A 16,479-nucleotide genomic window follows, 5' to 3' on the forward strand; every position below is an offset into this window, starting at 1 on the left:
CTATTTTTAACAAAATGGCTATCTCAAATTTCGATCGGATGGGTTTATCCATCCGATAAACCCAAAGGCGTGGAGGGACGGAGGGGCTAGTTGCCCTCAGATCTTTTTTCACTCTGAGAAAATGAACTACAATTTTCAATTTCCATCCAAATAAACCCTCTCTGAAGTTTATACGAGAATCCCTTTCATAAAAACCACTTACGGCCCCAGGACATAGCTTACAACGCCTGTCCCTGGGCCCTGGGGGGAGGGGGTTGTATCGACCCTGGAGTTTTAATATCTGATGGTTGAACTGTTTTTAAAAAAAATGGTCACCTGAAATTTTGATCGGATGGGTTTATCCATCCGATAAACCAAAAGGCGTGGAGGGAGGGAGGGGCTAGTTGCCCTCCGATCTTTTTTCAATCTGGGAAAATGAACTACAACTTTTAGTTTCCATCCAAATGAACCCTCTCTGAAGTTTATGCGTGAATCCCTTTCATAAGAACCACCTACGGCCCCAGGACATAGCTTACAATGCCTGGCCCCGGGCCCTGGGGGATTGTGTCGACACCGGAGTTTTTGTTATCTGACCTTTGAACTATTTTGAAAAAATTGCTCTCTCAAAGTTCTTATCGGATGGGTTTGAGGAAAATAGGGCTTGGAGAGGGGGGCTAGTTGCCCTCCGATCTCTTTTGACTCTTAAAAAGTGAACGAGAACTTTCAATTTCCAATCATATGATCCCTTGTCGAAGTTTATAGGAGCATATCTTCCATAAGAGCCATATATGCCCTCAGTGTAATGCTTACAATAACTTCCCCGGGGCCTGGGGGGGTTGTGTCGACACAGGAGATTTTCTTGTCTTACCTTTGAACTTTTTCTAACGAATGGCCATACGTAAACGAGTTTTTGCAATGTGATCTTTGAAATACTTTTAACAAAATGGCTACCTCAAATTTTTTTATCAGATGTATTTGGAGGAAAAGGGCTTTGAGGGCAAGTTGCCCTCCGATCACTTTTGACTCTTAAAAAGGGCACTAGAAATCTCGATTTCGAATCGAATGAGCCTCCTTTGAAGTTTATACGACGACCCCTTCTATATGAAGTGCCTCTGGGAAAAAAATAAATGGAGTGTGGGGGAGGCTAGCTGCCCTCCAATCACATTTGACTCCTAAAACGTGATCTACAACTTTCAATTTACAATCAAATGAGCCCTCCCTGAAGTTTATACGAGCATTCCTTCCATAACAACCATACATGCCCCCAGGGCATAACTTACAACGCTTACCCACGGGCTCTGGGGGGTTGTGATGACACCGAAGTTTTTTGTTATCTGAACTTAGGACTATTTTTAACGAAATTTCTATCTAAAAATTTTTATCTGATGCATTTAGGACGCAGGGTGGGGGGGGGGGGCTAGTTGCCCTCTGATCTCTTTTGACTCTTAAAAAGTGAACAAGAACTTTCAGTTTCCAATCAAATGAGCCCTCTCTAAAGTTTATATGATCATCCCTTCCATAAGAACTATATATGTCCCTATGCTCTAGAGCATCACTCATAACGCCTGCCTCCGGGCCCTGGGGGGTTGCATCGACACAGGATTTTTTCTTATCTGACCTTTGAACTTTTTTTAATGAAATGGCTATTATAAAAATTTTATCGGATGGGCTTGGGGAAAAAGGGGTATGTGGGGGGGGGGGGCTAGTTGCACTCGGATATCTTTTGACGCTTAAAAATTGAATTAGAACTTTTAATTTCCAATCAAATAAGCCCTCTTTGAGGTTTATACGAGCTTCCGTTTCATAAGAACCATATGCGCCCAAAGGACAACACTTACAATGCCTTACCTCCGGGCCCTGGGGGGAGTTTTAGTTATAAAATTGTTGACAAATTTACAAAAAACCGGCTATCATCAGATAAGTTTGGAAAAAGAAGGCGTGGGGGGGGGCCTATCTGCCCTCTGATCTCTTTTGACCATTTAAAAGTTAGCTCGAACTTTCAATTTCCAATCAAATGAGCCCTCTCAGAAATTTATACGAGCATCCCTTTCATAAGAACCATATATGCCCCAGGGCATAACTTACAACACCTGCCCCCGGGCCCTGGGGGCTTGTGACGACACCTGAGTATTTGTTATCTGACTTTTGAGCAATTTTTAACTTATTGGTTATCTCAAAATTTTTATTGGATGCATTTGGAGAAAAAGGGGCGTGGAGGGACTAGTTGCCCTCCAATCTCTTTTGACTCTAAAAAAGTGAACTAGAACTTTCAATTTCCAATCAAACGAGTTCTCTTGAAAGTTAATACGAGCATCCCTTCCATAAGACCCATATATGCCCCCAGGGCATACCCTACAAAGCCTGCCTCGGAGCCCTGGGGGTTTTGTCGACACCAGAATTTTTTTTATATGATCTTTGAACAATTTTTAACAACATAGATATCTCAAAATTTTAATTGGACCCATTTGGGAAAAAAGGGTTTGGGGGGGGGGGGGCTGGTTACCCTCCGATATCTTTTGACGCTTAAAAGGTGAATTACAACTTTCAATTTCCAATCAAACGAGCCCACTCTGAAGTTTATACGAGCATCCCTTTCATAAGAACCATATACACCCCCAGGACGACACTTACAATGCCTACCCCCCGGGCCCTGGGGGGAGTTTTTTTTATATAATTTTTGAGCAATTTCCAAAACACTGGCTTTCATCAGATAAGTTTGGAAAAAGAAGGCGTGGGGGGGGGCCTAACTGCCCTCGGATCTCTTTTGAGTATTAAAAAGTGAGCTCGAACTTTCAATTTCCAATCAAATGAGCCCTCTCAGAACTTTATACGAGCATGCCTTTCATAAGAACCATATATGCCCCAGGGCATAACTTACAACACCTGCCCCCGGGCCCTGGGGGCTTGTGACGACACCTGAGTATTTGTTATCTGACTTTTGAGCAATTTTTAACTTATTGGCTATCTCAAAATTTTTATTGGATGCATTTGGAGAAAAAGGAACGTGGAGGGACTAGTTGCCCTCCAATCTCTTTTGACTCTAAAAAAGTGAACTAGAACTTTCAATTTCCAATCAAACGAGTCCTTTTTAAAGTTAATACGAGCATCCCTTCCATAAGACCCATATATGCCCCCAGGGCATACCCTACAACGCCTGCCTCGGAGCCCTGGGGGTTTTGTCGACACCGGAATTTTTGTTATATGATCTTTGAACTATTTTTAACAAAATAGATATCTCAAAATTTTAATCGGACCCACTTGAGAAAAAAGGGTTTTGGGGGGAGGGGGGCTGGTTACCCTCCGATATCTTTTGACGCTTAAAATTTGAATTAGAACTTTCAATTTCCAATCAAATGAGCCCTTTCTGAAGTTTATACGAGCATTCCTTCCATAAGAACCATAGACTATATGCCCCGAAGACTGGGCATAACTTATAACCCTTGCCCCTGAAGACTGTGGGGGGAATATCCTGCTCAAACATATAATTTACAGAACTTTCAACTACGTTGAACAAAATGGCTATATCAAAATTTTGATTGGATGTGTTTGGGGAACTGGTGGACGTGGAAGGGGTGTTAGTTGCCTTCCAATCACTTTCGACTATTAAAAAGGGAACTAGCCATTTAAATTCCCAATCGAATGAGCCCGTTCTGAATTTTCTACTACAACGCTTTCTATAAAAACCTAATATACCCCCAGGTCATAACTTACAACCGTTGCCCTGAGGGGTTTTTTTTTTTGGGGGGGGGGGGGGGTTGTTATACTCAAATACTAACTGTCCTGAATTTTAAACAACGTTTGAAAAAATGACTAAATCAAAATTTTTACTGGATGTGCTTGGGGACATGGTGAGCGTTGGAGGGGGGTCAGTTTCTCTTATATCAATTTTGACTATTAAAAAGGGCACTAGCCCTTTGAATTTCCATTCGAATGAGTCCTTTTTGAAGTGTCTACGACAAAGCTTTCAATAAAAGCCAAATATGCCCCCAAGGCATAACTTACAACCCTTGAAATTACAACAACCTGGAAATCAACTACACTAAACAAAATGGCTATCTCAAAATTTTGATTGGATGTGTTTGGGGAACTTGTGGGCTTGGAAGGGGTGTTAGTTGCCTTCCAATCACTTTTGACCCTTAAAAAGGGCACTAGAACTCTCGATTTCCAATCGAATGAGCCCCCTTTGAAGTTTCTACGACGACCCCTTCCATATGAAGTGCCTCTGAGGAAAAAATAAAATGAATAAATAATAATAAAACATTGGAGCCGTATGGCCTTTACTATAGGCAACGCTATAGCGTTGCCTCTGATTCACTAAAGGCTTATTCACGATTATATTTCACTAATATCGAGATTTATCTAGCCGTATATTGAGCTAATTAGGTTTTTCACATAATTTTCTAATTGGATGAAAAATTTCATTAAAAATTCTGATTGGCTCACATCAATGCTAGCTGAATTTCGGTATAAGTAAAATTTCATTGTGAATGAGTCTTAAGCGTCTTTGTTTATCTAATGGTCACCCCTCAGCTTTTCACACCACTGTTTTTTAGGACGGGGGCCTTACGGCAAATATTACTCTTTAGAGGTGCCCCTAATCCTCCCATTTAGGCGCTGGTGATTACATAGTATAAATGCAATATTTTATTTTACCCTTAAAATATTTCCGCAACAGGAAAGAAACTGTAATCCCCTCCACAACTGCACTACACACTCAATACAAAATTTATTACTCAAATGAGGAAGGCTAGGCCAAGGACATATCCAGGGGGAGGGTAGGGTTATGGGGTTTGACCCCACCTTCCCGAGATTCTTGTCTGACACGTAAAACCATAATAAAAATGCACATAAACAAATTCTTTGTGCGTTTTTTTACTGTACCCCCCTCTCGAACATAAAATACTGAATGCGTCCTCGGGTTAGGCCTAAAATTCTCCTTGTCCCCCTATCACCTTGGTATGACGGACCTCTCACTGACAGTCAAAAATTAGTTCCTAAAAATGTACTTCCAGAGGCTTTTGGTCCCCCTCCATTCCCGCTGGACGACCCACAGACACCTCTAATATTTTATGCGCATCTATTGAATATTCTACATCAATGAATTAATCAAAATAAATTATATGGCTCCCCGTGTTAAATTACGCAAATAATACCGACTTAAATGGTCAGTCAAGAAAATGCCATCTGTATTTTAAATTTGAGTTCATCCACCTTAAATTGAGAAGTCCAACTATTTGAGTAGTTAAACTGAGCAGGCTAATATTAAAATACATAAGACCTGTCAACAACCCAAATACTTTTTTCCAAATAACTATTGAACTGAACATATTTTTTGTATATACTTTTTGTCTCAACTTAATATGAGGAACTGTTGAACACATTGGAAGTACGTATAGCTAAGATTGGGTAAACTTTTCCATTTGTTTTCTTCATATCTTGCGGTCATGAATGAAATAGGGAAAAACATTTAAGCGGTTTTGATACTAAACGTAAAATAAGTCGTTAACTTTGATCCGCGATCATCACAAAACACTTAAATGAAACAAGCTAAGTTAAGTCGTTAACTTATGTTACATTAAATATAACCTTTAAAACTTAAACAGTCCTTCCAAACTACGCTAACGTTAAAAACAATAAAAACACCTGGATCAACGCTTAAAATCTTCACCCATCAGAAGTAAATTATTCAAAAATTAGGAATCTGGAATGCAAGGGCGGATCCACGACTTTTTTTTAGGGAGGGGGGGGGGGGCAAAATAGGTTGATCCGATAAACTTGCGTTAGGAGCAAGTTAAACTAATGCAAACTTGCGTTCATTTAGTAAATTACACTACTTTCGACTACGTAAGGGGGGGCGCCCCATCCCCCCTGGATCCGCCACTGGTGGAATGGGGATGGAGGTTCAAGCAGTGATGATGATCTTATGCTTACTCGGGAGAATGGCCTTTGATGAAAAGACGGCCTGAGAGACTTTCTATTAAAATTTCAATAATTTATTTTCAAAATTTAGAAATTCCTTATCCAGAAATTCCATTTTGTTGCAACTGTGTTGACTTCTCTATAACGTAATAATCCATTAGGGTTGGTACAATTAATCCTACTGGGTTGGTTATACTGTTTTGTCCTAGGCTATTCGATGGATGAGTAAGGTCAAGACCTTGTTCAAGTGCTCATTTATCTCAATTACCAAATTAAGAAGACAGTTTTTTTTTTTTTTTACCAAATAATTACCTGTAATATATTATATACTTGTGTAACTGAAAGTTCTATTTAGAGCGCGAGTCTGTTTGGCATTCCCTACGTAACGATCAAAATTTGTTCGTAAGATTAAAGTACGTATAGCAAAGATGGGATTCCTTTTCCCTTCGTAAGTCCCTTCTATCCATCGAACTTCCACGTTTCGAATCCCTCTTTCCCAGCGTCAGCTATTAAGCTGCGGAATTTTCTTCCCTCTGATATTTCACGTACGAGTTCCTTACCATAGTATTTAAATCTGCTTGCAAGCTTTTTTTTTAAAATAGAGTAAAAATTTCGTTTTTGATTTTTGTCCGTAATTTTTACCACTTCTCTTTTATGTATTGATCTATTTTATATTAAGTGTTGAATTCCCGCATTTGTATTGTTGTTGTAGTGATTAAGCCTACAAGCTCAGCTTTTGGGGCTGCAATATCCGCCATATATGTTCTCTTTCGTTTTACTCTTTCGTTCTTTGTTGTACATCGTTGCAATAGAGTTAGATTTTATAGTATTAAATATATGAATTCAATTGTAAACTTTTTCACATTGTTCTTCATATCTTGTAGTTATGAATCAAAGAGGAAAAAACATTTGAGGGGTTTTCATACTACACGTTAATTTCCAAAGCAACTTCGTTAAGTTACGTTACATTATGTGTGGAACGGAGACGTAGATTGAACTCTAATGATAATTATGGCTATGCAGTAGGATGGGCTTTGATGAGAATACCTCATGAAATGGTTTTTATGAAAGTTTATTTTTAAAAATTTTGCTACTGTTTTGACCTCTTCATAACGTAATATAAACTTACGTAACCTAAAACACCATATAGAGCACAAGTCTACCTGGCACTGCGTATGATACGAAAAAAATTGGCTCCGTAAGATTACATACCGTAAAGTCTTAAGATGTGCAAGTGTGAATGATTCCGTAGTGTCGTGTGAAAGCACCGTTAGAGATAAAAAGAAAACGAAACTTACGGTGTTGTAGGGAGCTAGAATATAGGACATGACTATGTACAGCCCAATAAAAACTGGGGTCTCTTCATCAAAACCAAAACCAACATACAATGGCTTGTACTTGAATAGACTATTGAATACCAAAAACAGTAGAAATAAGTTGGCCTGAAATAGAATAGTAAATATGAACAAAGCCAAATCCAAGAATTATATTATTGATCTAAGAAGTCAGTTGATCTGAACGAAAAGAAACACTGGCTTCTCAAGGTTGACTCTAAGTGAATGAAAAAATCAATAATTAATACTTCAGAATTAATGCAAATTGTTTACAATTTGTTTACAAAATTGAATTACCATGAATGCTCGTAGACTAATATCATTATCAAATTTTAGAGCACAGTAAATTATGATTCTTCTTTAAGGTTAACGTAAACTTCACAATCGATTTGCTGAAACGGCTATTCCACAAGGTACATCGAATCAAATCAAAGTTCGTTAAGTCTTTCAAGAAAACATTTCAAAATAAATGGATTCGCAAACTCTGTGCAATAGCGTAGAGAGATCTAATTTAGTGAGTTATGTTTTAGTTGTGGTATTAAAAGGACAGGTACCTAAATAAGTCTTTTTACTTTATCCTAATCTAACAAAAATATCCTCTGTTGAATATAGTAAGCAGTAACCAAGAATTGCCATGGACAGAGAAGTCATTCAGAATTTAAATAAAGCTCCAATAAGGTATAAAAGGCAATTTGCTAATGAGTAGTTAATGATAAATTTTTATTTTTCATACTATAGTTATGCTAATACATGCGACTTTAAAGAGTCATGATGAAATCTTGAGTTAGAAAATTAAGCTTTATCATGCACAAATTAAGCTCAATCAAAATTAAGCTTTATCTTGCACAAATGAGTATTTTCTCGAAATGAAGCAATGCACATAAACAACAAGCTTTTTATAAACATTTGGTATCAAATTAAAGAAAAAAAAGAACATGAGTGACAAATCTGCAAAAAAATAAGCTAGAAATAGATGGCCCCAAATAGCTTGATAAAGTGTAGCTCTCCTTTAAGGTGTAGTTGTCTTTGGGAATCAACAGATTGATTGTTTGACTTTTACGGTCGAAAAGCGTTTTTTCGGCCGTAAAAGCGTTTGTTTGAATTTTACGGCCGAAAAGGCCTAAATTGGTTTTGCTTACATATTTTCACAGTTCAATATCGCAATACCGATAAATATTTTGTATCCCCTTAGAAACCCAATAATTTAAAAACTACCAAAAAAATCATCTGAGAGTCATGGCTTTCAGGCATAAATAACCAGAGATCAGGTATAATAACCCAAAATCCTTTTATTTTGTTGCCCTTGATTATTTACGGATTTTGCCTCCATTTGAAGCTTGAAAACTTCTCAAGAAATTCCAAAAGATGTTTTTTAATAGCGAAAAGCTCTTACGGCGTTTTTAAGGTTCTCTTAACAACCTTATAGGGGATTTTGAAAAAAAAAATGAATTGAGGAATTGACAAAAAACAATATAAATTTATAGCGGAACCGGGATATTATACTTGAGCTTAAACCCAAGATTTTACAACGATGTCAAAACATAAACGATCCAATAGTTGACATATAAGCTAATGTATTTAGTTGACATATATATATCAATATTTAGTGCTTTTGTTATGTAATGGACACGTCACTGTTCTATCTCTATGCCCTTAAATCCCCAAGATATTATAATTGCTTTCAATTTTCTAGTCTTGCAGCTTTTTATTGGATTGCTTAAACATTTCTACTACTGCTATTGACAACTCACTTCAGCACCAAGTCACCTGAGGCCAGCAGAGCTACACACGCTCCTCCTCCATCCCAATATATTCAAAGCGACCCTCAATTAACCCTCGCAAAAAGTTTCCATTTCCCTTAAACCTTTCTTTACGATATCCTCCCACCCCATTCGGAGATGACCTGCTTTTCGTTTAGACCTGCTTTACTTAAAACAAATTAGGCTTCTTTCAAAGAAGACTTTCACTTCCAGATATATATCTTTTAAGCAAACATTCATAAACAAACAAATAAACCTATTCAAATTTAATTTTTCACCTTGAGAGAAAAATCGAAAGAGAATATGTGAAAAAAAGAAAGAAGATTTATAAACAAACCTCTGTTATAATGATATTTTTCAGGACATGATTCAGTTTCCAGTGACCCAGTTCATGACCAAGCACAGCGAGAACTTCATCAGTTGTACATCCAGTTTTCTTTGTTTCAGTCTTCCCTGATCCATCTTGCTTTTCAGACTCCTTTTTCGCTTCGTTTTCGGGGGACGCTTCACGGATCTTTGCTGCTTCTGATTCTTCCAACAATGTGTCAAATAGAACAATTCGTTTATTTTTGAAAAAACCATAAAAGTAAGCATTGCTATGAGATGAACGTTTTGAACCTAAAAAAATAGAATTTGACACATTTGTATTTGAGGCCTTTCATCAACAAAGAAAATCCAACACGACAAAGCTCCACTTCCATCAAACTGAGAAGGCTCACTAATTAAAGACTAATATTGTCTAATTACTGATATACACACACACACACACACATATATATATATATATATATATATATATATATATATATATATATATATATATATATATATATATATATATATATATATATATATATATATATATATATATATATATATATATATATATATATATATATATATATCAAGGGCGGATCCAGGATTTTTTTAGTGGGGGGGGGGCAAAATAGGCTGATCCGATAAAAAATCATTAGAATAGCATTAGATTCTATTTAATTTTAGGTATTATAGAATATTTTAGATTTTATCTTTGACCTTAGCGTTGAAGATGCCTAGTTTTATACAGGCGAAATATCCGCGTCGTATCTTTCATAGATTTCTTTGAAATAATTCTGGAAAAATAGGTCTTAAATGCCAAACTCCTATTTTTTGGTTGTTTTCTGAAATTTTTTATTTAATTCCTTTTTGCATTTTAATCGAGTAAAACTGTGATATAAAATGGCTTACCTTTAAAGCTTAACTTTTTAGAAATAGAATAACTTGGAACACTGAAAGAAAAATTCATATTATTCCTTCGACAACCTCAGCAAAATTTGCGTATCCGTCATAAATTTTTGGTTAAATATCCCAGAAATCACGATTTCGACACCGAAGTTCGTTTTTTTTCAAAAAATCTTGATTTTGATATTTATTATATTTTAGACGTTTAATACAATGAAATGCAAGCAAGAAGACAAGCACGGCGACAACTAGTGGAATACCTCCAACAAAGTTGCGACTTCATCAGAACAAAATATCCATATGCAGGAAGGTTTCTTCGTGGGGACTTCAACGACCTGAAGCCAAACTGGATCGAAAGCTCTACAGCGCTTCATCAAATGGTTAAAGTGTAAACACGAGAAGAAAAAACCCTTGACTTGATCTTTACTACACTTGGTGATTTCTAGTTAGATCCTTCGGCGGAAGCACCACTTTCAACCAGTGACCATGTAACAGTTATATTACGGCCGAAGTCAACAATGAAACCTACTAAACCGACCCAGTTCACCTACCGTCCACTTACAGAAGAAGGTATAATTGGCTACAGAGAATGGCTCAACTCAATATGCTGGTTCCGCCTTTGGAAAACAAAGAGGCAAACAACATGACCGAACTCCTATATGAAAAAAAATTTCTATATTACGAACGACTCTTCCCTGAAAAGCGAGTTACAATTAAGGCACAGAACAAACTTGTCGGTTACTCCGACAATTAAAGCAGCAATGGCAGAGCGAGACATGCTTTATGAGACAAAGCCACACTCTGACGAGTATAAACGGAAGCGAAACATAGTAGTTACACTACTAAAGTAAGCTAGACGTTTGTATGGACACCAAATTGTTGCTAAGTTGCCAGCCAGTGACCCAAGAAAGTTCCACACAACCGTACGGAAACTAATGGGACAGCATAAGTCTAAATCCATCCTGAGGGACCAGCAAGGAGAGAATGTAACCGCAGAAGCAATTAATGCAAACTTTTCAAATATTTGCCGTCAATAGCCTCCCCTCAAGACTATGCCACAGAATGGTCCAATCAAAATTATCCCTATTATTACTGCTTCCCAGGTCCAACAAAAACTCAAAAACCTAGACATTAGGAAAGCCTCGTACCCTGGTGAGATTCCTATAAGGCTGATATATGCATGCCCTCCCTTACTGGCTACACCATTGGCTATGGTGTATAACCAGTGCCTGCTGTAAGGCATTTTCCCAGATAAGTTCAAAAAGGCATTTATCACACCAATTCCAAAGGAAACATCACCAACCTCACCATCGAATCTCAGGCCAATTTCAAAGACGCCCATCTTTTCAAAAGCCTTCGAAGATTTTATTTTACACTGGCTACTAGCAGAAATAGAACACAAAATCGATCCTATGCAGTTCGGTTTTCGTCGAGGACACAGCACAACTCACTATCTGGTCAGATTACTTCATGATCTACTAGAGCACCTAGAAAATCCTGAGGCCCTTGCTGAAATAATCATTTCTGATTTCGTGAAGCTTTCAATCTGCTTGATCATGGACCGTAATCAATGAAGCCCGTGCCCTGGAAGTCTCGCAGTTTCTCTTATGTACCATTGCAAGTTTCCTTTCTAGTCGTCAACAGTGCGTACAACTCAAAAACGAGAAAACATCCAACTTCCACGACTTCACGTGTGGAGCTGCCCCAGGAAGCAAGTTAGGTCCCATCTTATTTGTTATAGTCATCAACCGACTGACGAGGCAACAGAAACAGAGGTATAAATTTGCAGATGATCTTTCACTAAGCCTGCTGCGCTTCGTGTCACAAACACCCAATCAGCTCATATGAACATCATCAGCTTCAACATCAAGCTGATCAAGTGAAGCTCCAGATAAGCCTCGAGAGAAGCTGTGTAATGCATGTCAACTTCCGGAAAAAGAGGAAGAGCATAAATGAATCTGCACCTCTCCAAACATAGAAATCAGTAAAAATACTTGGCATCACATTTAGTGATGATCTCTCGTTTGGAGATCACATCAGGCAGATCACAGCAATGGCAGCTGGTTTTCTAAAATCCTTTGCAAATCTAAGAAGGTTTGGAATGACAGAGCAACTCCTTCTTTCGAGCTATAAAACTTATGTAATGCCCGTAATGATGTGCGGCTGTCCTGTCTGGCACCAGTCGCTTACAGAGAAGCACAGAAACGAACTGGAAACAATTCAGAAGAGAGTCTCCAAAATAATTCTTGTGCCAAATTATAAAAACTATGAACAAAGCTTGAGCCAACTCAAGCTCCCAACCCTGGAGGAAAGGAGGCATGAAATGCTGATGAAGTTTGGAGCTGACATCCGGAAGTCCTCAACACACCGAGATATCCTTCCTCCGTTTACTTCAGAGACCCACGCACACAAAACAAGGTTGGCAACTCTGAAAGAAGGAAAAAACTCTTGGAATGCCCACCTACACACTCGACGACAAGATATCTAAAATCTTTTGTGCCCTACTACGTCAGATGTTACAACAACAGTGTCCTGAAGTAAAGGTGATGGTTCATCATTTATTTTTCTTGGTGTTGTGTTTTTTTGTGCTTTTCTTTTTTTTGTGCTTAAATTGACGATACCCATGTTATTGAAGTGTGATAAAGAGAACGAATAAAGATTATTATTATTATTCTTTATCCGAAAATGAACCGTGCAATAAGAAATAAAAGTTTAAAAAATAAACCTTTTCTCAGATGTTTATTAGCCGCAGTAAATAGAGCACAGTTTCAGGTGTACTATCAAATAAATTTTTAAATAGTAAGTAAAAACACAATTACTTCCTTAACACAGATTTTACTTTAGAAGTTCTTTAATTACACAATGACCTTACAAATGATAACCTACAACAATTATAAAGCATTGCCCTTCGCAACTGTGCAGGGGGCAATGTGTGACCCATGTGTCACAGTTGCTGCAAAAATCCACGGAGCCTTGGCAACGGAGGTCAATGAGGACGGCTAGCCAGCGATATTAGCAGAATTATGTCCATTTTTTCCTTGTCTTCACTAGCTTCAAATTTGCTTGGTTTTTTAGTTATCCTATGGTTTCTATAATTAAAACCATACTTGCATCAAAACCCACTAATATGTCTAAAATTCATCTAATAATGGCTTTGATTCTCATCGTTGTATATAATCAATACCTTAAAGGGTGATGCAGAGCCGATATAAAATTTCAAGAGGCAGCGCAATATAGTGAAAAAAAACACTTAATTGGTCCAAGAATGCAAATCTTACTCATGTTAAGTTCATTTGTAACATTACAGTGAATTAGGGGTAACTAAATCCTTCTTAGCAGGATGTTTCTCACTAATAAAGCACAAACTGAAGGTATACAATCTCCAAAATTAATTACTTTACAAGTTAAGGATAAAAATAACAAGAACTTTTATTTTTGTAAAAAGAAAATTTAAGTGTCATAATGGGAGTCAGATGTGTCATAATGGGAGCCAGAAGGTTCTAAACCGATCTGATATCCGTTGTTTTACGTCAGTTCTTGTCAGATGGTCAACATTGTCAGAAAAAAATTAAATTACTCCAGCCTCAGGCCCCACATCCAGTCCCCAGTTATACCAATGAATAGTCTATACAAGTCGGACGAAATTATCGGGGGAGGAGGGGGGGGGGCAAATTCTATTATCAATCCCTACAGCCGGGACACATATTTAGTTGTAGGCGGGAAAAGTTCCCAAAAACAGTTTTCAGAGGCGTCGATCTTTTATTGTTTTTTTTCTCCTGGCAGCTTTATAAGGTAAGTGGGGGGGGGGGGGATTTGGAAACTATATAATACACTACGTGATTGAAAATTGAAAGTTCTAGCGTCCCTTTGAAACTTGACATGGCTCAGAGAGCGACCAAGACCTCTCCCGTGCCATTTTTTATTCTTCAGTCCCCACTTAACCCTCCAAGATATCGGATATTATTTCAAAATTTTAAAATAATTGCATCAATCACCAAAATCGAAAGTTAAACTTCAAAATACCTTTTTAGACTAAAAAATAAAGACAAAATGTAACGATAAAATCAGCAGACACACTCGATTTACCCTAAAGTGAGTTACCTTAGAGGAAATTTCATGAAGGATTTCTTCAATTGATGCCTTTAAGAATTTCTGCAGTGGATTCCACACCTCTAACAACACTCATGCAGAGCCGATATAAAATCCCAAGAGGGAAAAAAATTAATTGCTCTAGCCCCAGGGCCCAGATCGAGCCCCTCCCCCATTACACCAATGAACTGGTGTCTAGTTTCTTATTCACACCAAGTTTTAAAGCTCAAAATTTTGAATGATTTAATGCAGTTTTAAAGGAATCTCGGTCAGAGTCAATCATCTGAAATCAGTCATACCTGAGCTTGTAAGCAAGCAATAAAATGAAATGAAAGAACTGAAATGAAATTCAAATGAAAGAATTGAAATGAAAGAATATGCATACAGCTTTCCAATACAAAAACAAGAAAGAGGCAGAAACTTGAAGCTATTACTCTATCGTGGCAAAATAATTAAGATTACCAAATACATTGCTGGCGGGAATACTACCAGCAGAACATATTCTTCTTCTTCTTTTTGGAATATAATGGAGACACTTTCTCACAGTATAATTCCGAGCCCTGCGGCAGGTTTCTGCCGCTGAGACCGAACTCCTGGTCCCGTATTACCAAAAAAGGTAATACGGTAATACAAAAAACTTTAAAAAAATGCATCAAAAATTTTTTTATATGCATTTTTGTTGCGTTTTTACGAGTCGGAAAAACATTTGGGGGGGGGGGGGGTTCAAACCTCAAGTGGCAGGTTGCTGCCGCTGAGACCGAACTCCTGGTCCCGTATCACCAAACAGAGAAAAATAATATATATTTTTATTGCTCACATTTTCAATCTGTTTGGATTAAATTTAATATTACTTCATTTTTATTCATTCCAATAGTTTTTTAGTAGAAATTTTCAGACATATCAGATTAGAAATGCTCAAGTAAAATATGGATAAGTGTTAACTATAAATATTATTTATAATCAGCTAATTTTTATACTAATTATAATTCTAATTAATTGATTATTATAATTAATTTGAAATAATTAACTCCAAGCCAGACTCCACTCACACAAGTCAATAAAAAGTAAAGATTTGTGAATGGCATGTGTTGTTTCTTGATCTTAAGGTCAACTTGTACTGCAGAAGTGGAAAATTGAACTGGCAAGAAATTGTGTTGACAAGCTTGTATCAGCACTATTTTATTCCAAATTATTACCTATAAATACTAGGCCTTATCTTTTGCCAGATTCAGCTTATAGACAAGAAAATCAAAGCTTTCATTTTTTTCAATTTCAACTAATTCTGTCTTGCATGTTAAGTCAGTGGCGGATCCAGGGGGGGGCCTAGCGTAGTCTAAAGTAGTGTAATTTACTTAATTAACTAAAGTTTGCGGTAAATAAACTTGCTCATAACGCAAGTTTATCGGATCATCCTATTTTGCCCCCCCCCCTAAAAAAATCCTGGATCCGCCCCTGGTTAACTGCTCTGCATGTTAACCTTGTGGGTTGTATCGATTGGGCTGTAAAAATAATATTTTGTTCCAAACTATTGCCAATAAATACTATGTCTTTGTATCTTTTGCCAGTTTCATCTTGGAGATAAGAAAATCCAAACTTCCATCTTTTCAAATTTCAAAAATTCTGCCATGAATCTTAAACCTGATTGATCAATCGCAAATTTTATGCTTGAAAATAGAAAACTTCAAGAAATATACGAACGTGATGCATAACTGGCACAACAATCGAGCATAATTTTGATTTTACTGAAAAGTGACTAGAGTGTGGCCCGGGCAAGAGTTACTCAGCATTTTACGAACCTTCTACAACATACAGTTTGTAGAGAGGGAAGTCAATAGACGCTGCCAAGGATTCAATCTTCGCTTTAAGATCCCCATCAGGCAATGGAGTATACTTGTCAAACAACGGAGCTAAAAAAAAAATTAGAGAAATTAAAAAGATTTACCATTAAAATTTCGAAAATATTTTAAACTTAAAAAAAAACTAAACAAAAAACTAATGAATGATTCGTAACAGCGGATTAAAAAGGAAAAAGAAATTAACTTTAAATAGGAAGAGTTTTTTTTTTTACTTGTCTTTCGAAAAACATTAGTTCTAGTCTAAAAGTTCCTTTAAACATAAAAGTGTTTTATTTTAAAGTTAATGTTTTTAAAAAAATATTTTACAAAACATTTTTGTAA

At 37.1% G+C, this 16,479-nt stretch overlaps 1 protein-coding gene across 3 annotated transcripts in view; it reads right to left on the reverse strand.

Annotated features, from left to right (window-relative positions):
- LOC148955768 (CAAX prenyl protease 1 homolog) overlaps window positions 1-16,479 on the reverse strand; it is a 67,386-nt gene that overhangs the window by 14,870 nt on the left and 36,037 nt on the right. For all 3 annotated transcript variants that reach the window (XM_089104207.1, XM_089104200.1, XM_089104202.1), the window contains 3 exons: window positions 16,099-16,209; window positions 9,330-9,610; window positions 7,197-7,340 (listed from right to left, as the gene is read on the reverse strand). In XM_089104207.1, coding sequence (XP_088960333.1) covers window positions 7,197-7,340; window positions 9,330-9,610; window positions 16,099-16,209 — 536 coding nt within the window. The remainder of the gene's footprint in view (window positions 1-7,196; window positions 7,341-9,329; window positions 9,611-16,098; window positions 16,210-16,479) is intronic.

The sequence above is a fragment of the Artemia sp. Qi Xiang Cuo genome, chromosome 2 (assembly GCF_049724085.1).
Source record: "Artemia sp. Qi Xiang Cuo chromosome 2, ASM4972408v1, whole genome shotgun sequence".
NCBI lineage: Eukaryota > Metazoa > Arthropoda > Branchiopoda > Anostraca > Artemiidae > Artemia > Artemia sp. Qi Xiang Cuo.